Source organism: Doryrhamphus excisus, linkage group LG2 (genome assembly GCF_037039965.1).
Source record: "Doryrhamphus excisus strain RoL-2023G ecotype Guam linkage group LG2, RoL_Dexc_Guam_v1.1, whole genome shotgun sequence".
Taxonomy (NCBI): Eukaryota; Metazoa; Chordata; class Actinopteri; order Syngnathiformes; family Syngnathidae; genus Doryrhamphus; species Doryrhamphus excisus.
Genome location: NC_136358.1, coordinates 27,198,068 through 27,203,936, shown reverse-complemented (window position 1 = coordinate 27,203,936; position 5,869 = coordinate 27,198,068). Strand labels below are relative to the sequence as shown.

At 44.1% G+C, this 5,869-nt stretch overlaps 1 protein-coding gene across 1 annotated transcript; it reads right to left on the bottom strand.

Moving 5' to 3' along the window:
• Positions 1-1,891: 1,891 nt before the first annotated feature.
• Positions 1,892-4,927, bottom strand: LOC131109774 (transcription factor Sox-9-A-like). Its single transcript, XM_058062120.2, has 3 exons — positions 4,161-4,927; positions 3,825-4,075; positions 1,892-3,739 (listed from the first exon to the last, which is right to left on the bottom strand). Exons 1-3 carry the CDS (start codon positions 4,595-4,597, stop codon positions 2,928-2,930), a joined length of 1,500 nt encoding a protein of 499 aa, XP_057918103.2. The 5' UTR covers positions 4,598-4,927; the 3' UTR covers positions 1,892-2,927.
• Between the last annotated feature and the right edge of the window lie 942 nt (positions 4,928-5,869).

The following is a 5,869-nucleotide window of genomic DNA, read 5'->3' as shown; positions in this document are numbered from 1 at the left end:
ACTGCCGTACAACCACCAGCAGCATGTATACACACGGTCATGTGATCCAGTATAAGTACTGTAATTGGCAACTAATGCAAGCACGTTTTCTTTCTTGCATGTTCACCTCGCTTTTTGAATGATGGGATTTTGTATCATTCGGTTTTTGACAAAAATGGTTGTTACAATATTGTCCATGTTTTTGTACACTACGTTTTTGCACTCTATATGCATTGCTGACTCGTTTCGCTTCATTTGTTATTTATATAGTGTGTACTATTTGCATCTAATCAATAACTTTCAAGTTTCTGTATGCAAGGTTTCTTTCTTTTTAAATACAAATCTGTTTTTATTCATTGAGCTTCTTGTGCTTCGGTTGTTGGGAGTGAAAAGCAATGGTCCGCCACCTCCTGAAGTGAACATTGATTGGCTGTCATTGTGTTTGGGAGGACAAGCGAGGAGCGGAGAGGAGATATGAAAATGGAGGCGCTCGTGAGAGTTGTCGGCGCAATGAATGGGAAATTCATATTTCAAAAACAACCATGATTGCACTTCAATAAATCAAGTGTGATATGTTTTTCTTTTATTATTTGTCTTCCAAAGTAGTTAATGATGGCAGCAAAGCCAATACCATGTGGTACTTGCATCCTGGTTAGTCTATTCATTGTAAGAGTTCCTAACACATTCACTAATTCACCAATTATTTCACACAAAGGAAGAGAGGCACAAGTAGGCACGATACGACCAACATTACCAAGATCCCATGGAAAATGCAATTTATCCCCTGTAATGGGGTACGGTATTTAACAGAAACTTGGACTGTGTGGAAGCAGTCCTGAAGATGAATCTGAAACTCTATCTGCGTGTCCGGTTGATTGAAATAATCAATGAAGTTACGCTGCCGTGCCTCATGCATAAAAGTGCACAGTGTTTCTCATTATGGGAACGAGCATTGTTGTTCCAAGCCCTCATTACTGGAGTGTGTGTGTGTGTGTGTTTGTGTGTGTGTTTGTATGCACTTTACTCTTATTGCCAACTCAAGCACGATCTATCCCGTTCACTTTATGTTTGAATTTTTTGACCAAAAAACAGTTTTTGTATATACATTATGCATCATGCAACTTACAGTATATAAGTTTTGGAGTAATTTCTTCAGTTTGTTTTCGTCTGACTTTGAGTCGCTGGCCTCGGGGCAGCTGTGTTTGAGCCCTATGAATTTCTAAATAAACAGAGGAACTGGAAATGAAACAATTATTCCAATGTCAATCCAATTCATCCAATTTCCAGTCAGCTACAAATATGAACACAAATAACTTTTCACGTAGAACATTTTTTTTTTCAATTTCAAATGCATGTAACTTGTGAATGAAGGGGATGAACATCACTTTTACCTTGACTGACGACTGAAGATACAGTACAACTTTGTACTTTGTTACGATATATTTTCCTAATTCAGTAGTGTTTCGCACATTCAAAGTACTGGCACTTTGGCCCCATGGCGGGTTGTTTTGCAGTTGTGATCAATGAAAAAAAGCACACACTTTTGATGCAACTGTGTTGTGAGCCAAGAATTACAGGGTCAGCTGGTAATGATGTCACAGAAGGGCAACAGAGCTTCCATGTGGGGGTTGAGACGGCTAACAGGCAATAAAGATATGTTACGAGCATAGTTGGACTTTTGCGTTAACAGGCGCCCTCCGTTGCGATTAAAATGCCAATATTGTCAACCCCCCCAATCCTCCTTTGGGCCCCACAGAGTCCAACCGCCTCCTGCAGCTACCAGCTGACAAGAGAGCGGAAGAAAATAAAAGAGGGAGGCAAAAAGAAAACAAATAGAAGAATGTTTCCTTGGCACTTGTCCTTTAACTCTTTGCTGCAAAGACTTCAAAATGAAACTTTTTTTAATATCATTTTCATTTTATTGCAAATACATATACAAAAAAAATCTTTAAGGACAGTACAAATGCTTTGCAAAATAGCAGAAATGGGAGAAACACTAGTTTGATACTGAAGGATGGAGCTGCACGAGACAAAAAAAAAAAAGAAAAACATACACTGTAAAAACCTTCAAACTTACATAGTATTTTCCAGTTCTTTCAGTCTTATTAAACTTAAACGACAATTCACAAATAACACATTTTGTAACATAATCCCCCTCTCTTACCTTCAAAGAAATACATACTTAAAATAGACATTTAGATAAGATAAATAAAGAACAAAGATGATTACAGCATTTTGTATAAGTACCCCCTGGGTTGGAATCCAAATGAAAATGAGATGTTTACATTAAAAAAACAAAACAAAACATCAAAAGTAATAAGACTAGGATGCAAAAAAAAAATAAAGGAAATAAATAAATAAAGGAGGCTGTCTGAGGAAACGGGTTAAATATCAACGTGGAAGGAGACTGCAGGGGGAGGGGTCAAAGTTGACTTCCTGTGGCTGTCAAACACACGCTGCTGGACGGTAAGTGTAATCTCAGCTGTTCACACACACACACACACACACACACACACACATCCAAAAGCTAGTGAAAAATGAAACATTCCAAGGCACGATGGCGCAGGGTAAAAATGATGCAACAAAAACAGCATATAACAGAAAAATGATGACATATTAAAATCTACAAAGAAACATAATGACATAACACATCAACTGATGGACCGATTACAACATAATCCTTTTCATTTTATATCAAATAACCAACCCCCATGGTCATAAACAACCGCCAGCGTATGAAGACAAACAACAAAACAAAGACAGTACCTACTGAAATATTAACAATAAAATCCTCACAGAGGATTTTTAAATCTCTAAAAAATATATATATTTATATAAAGTTTCTATCATAGTACAATAGCAAGGCACGGCGTGAGCCAATCTCAAGTCCATCTCTTTGACTTCAAGTGTCTGATTCAGATCTACGTGGCTGTACTCGATGTGGGGGTTCAGGGTCTGGTGAGCTGGGTGTAAACGGGTGCCTGATCCCAGTGCTGGGGGCTGCTCTGCGGGATGGAGGGCACCCCCGTGTTGTCAGCGATGGGCGTGTACATGGGCCTCTGGCTGGGGCTGCTCATGTAGCTGAAAGTCGAGTAGAGCCCCGAGTTCTGAGGGGCCCCGGCGTGGCTGTAGAAGGATGGGGCACCCCCCTGGTGGTCGGTGAAGTCGTACTGCTGCGGCCTGGAGATGGCCGGGTAGGAGGAGGGGCTGTAGTGCTGCAGGTTGAAGGGGCTGTAGGAGACGTGCTGCGGGGAGCCCTGCTGCTCGCTGAAGTGGCTCGGGCTCAGCTGCTCTGTCTTGATCTGAGTCCTGTGCTGAGCCTCGGAACCGGTGCCGCCACCGCCACCGCCACCCCCGCTGGCACCTCCTAGGGTGGTGAGGGTGTGTTGCTGTTGTTGTCCCTGCTGGTTCTGGCTTTTAGGCATCCAGGCGGCTGCCCCTGCTGCCGGGCTGACCGGAGCGCCGCTGCTGATGCTGTAGCTACCGCTGTAAGCGACTGGTGTGCCCGGCCCGCTCACGGTACCCGGGTGCCCATTTGGTGGGAGGTACTGGTCAAACTCATTGACGTCGAAGGTCTCGATGTGAGAGATGACTTCGCTGCTCAGCTCGCCAATGTCCACATCACGGAAGTCGATGTTGAGCTGGCGCTGGCTGGTGCCATCAGGGAGTGACCGGAGACCTCCTTCACGCTTAAGGTCCATCTTGCCTGAACTGACATCAGTTTTTGGGGTAGTGGGAGGGGTCGGGGGTCCCTGGGAGCCTGGAGGATGTAAGCAACATACCACATTAGATTTCACACACAGATATGATAATGATAAAATAGAACAGCTTGTATTCAGGTTTACCTGAGTGCTCCCCAGGAGAGTGCACCTCTCCCATGCTGGATGCGGGAGAGTCTGCCTGCTGCAGGGCTTTAAAAATGGCGTTGGGGGAGATGTGGGTCTGCTCGCTGCCGTCCTCGGGCTCACTTTGGCCGTTCTTGACTGACTTCCTCCGCCTTGGCTGGTATTTGTAGTCCGGGTGATCCTTCTTGTGCTGCACCCGGAGGCGCTCAGCCTCTTCCACAAATGGCCGCTTCTCGCCCTCGTTGAGAAGCCTGTGCGTAAAAACGCATGGAATGAATGTTACAAATTCGCCTAATTGTATCAAATCCTTCATGCTGTAGATGAACCCACACTTACCTCCAGAGTTTGCCCAAGGTTTTGCTGAGCTCGGCGTTATGCAGGTGCGGGTACTGGTCGGCCAGCTTCCTCCGAGCAGCCTGAGCCCACACCATGAAGGCATTCATCGGTCTCTTAACGTGAGGCTTGTTCTTGGTAGATCCGTTTACGCGCACCGGCATGGGCACCAGGGTCCAGTCGTAGCCCTTGAGCACCTGGGACACAGCCTCGCGGATGCAAGCGGGGAACTTATCGTCCTCGTCCTTCTTGAATTCAGCCAAAGCCGCTTCCATTCTGAGCAGGCCGTTCTCCGACGGCCGGGTGTTCTCGGTGTCGGAACCAGAGCCGGAGGGACACGGAGAGCCCGCGGAGTCCTCGGACATACTTGGGCTCGGGGCATCAGAGAGACACTTGTCTTGTTCCTCCGACATCTTCAGGTAGGGGTCGAGAAGATTCATACGCAAAACGGGTTGCTTCCAAATTTACGCGTGAAAAAATGAAACTGTGGACTCTTGCGCCTCACTTGAATTAAAAAAACGTCTTTAATTGACTCAAATTGACTTTTCCTTGCCGGAGTGAAAGCCTTTAAACTTTGAAAAAAACTTCTCCAAGTCCTGGGTTTGTTCGCAAACCTAAACTGGAAGAATATGTCTTTACGCACGGGCATCCAATGATCAGTGCTCTATGCAGGCAACAAACCTGCAAAACCTGAGAGGTTAAGTTCAGCTGTGTGGTAAAGTTCTCCTTCCTCGTCTCCAAGTAGAATCCCCAGAACTTGTGCGTGCTCTGAACTGCAAAGAGACTGCACACTAGCTTTATAAGAACGTTACCATGGCGCGCAGGAAAGCCCACGCGTAATTGGTGGCCAGTGTAGTGACGTCAAAATGAGGGAATTTGATACCATCACTTTCTCCTCTTGTGTAGGAACACACAGACACACTCAGACTGCACACTAAACTTAAGACACATGGTGCTATGAGCATGAAATATGTTTTAGCAACATTATTGTGTTAAGTTAAATGTGAAACAATGTGGATTTATGCATTATAAGCACCGTCAGTGTCACCGATTCGAAGCACTTTTTACTACCGGAATTTGCTTTGCCTGTCACCAGTACACCATGTCTGCCAATAGGGGGCGACAGTAGCTTAGGAACCCAACCAAGCACCCCCCCCACACCTTTTTTTTTTAACTCAAGAGGAGGAGGGAGCTCCATTAGGCTGCTGTAGTGCAACCAGCTTCTGATTTATATCATTTCAGCAATAGGATTATAGTCATTTTGCTGACTGGGCCACTTTTTGTAGATAAAAAAAAAGCTTTTAATAAAGTGTTTTGTTTCCAAACATGATAACGTTATATCTTTTGGAGCAGAAACTCCAATATAAGTTGGCCTCCCTATAGATATTTGTTAATTAGAACTTTAAAAAAGCAGTTATAAAGTTTTCACATGCATGTTTCAAACTGATGCATGAGTGTATGATCAACCTTTAACTTAGATGCTAATACAATAATGACATTACATCACCGTATGATGCCAAATAATGTTAAATAAAACCATTTTCATGAATTAATTCCAACAAACATTCATGAAAAAGCAAGATAATGTGTGCTCATGTCATTTTAATCACAACAATTCACACAAATGACCAAAATGGGCCTTCAATTGGACAAAAGTTGACTCTGGTCAATACCACAAAAGCACACTTGCTCTGTCCTCTTGCCATTCGCCA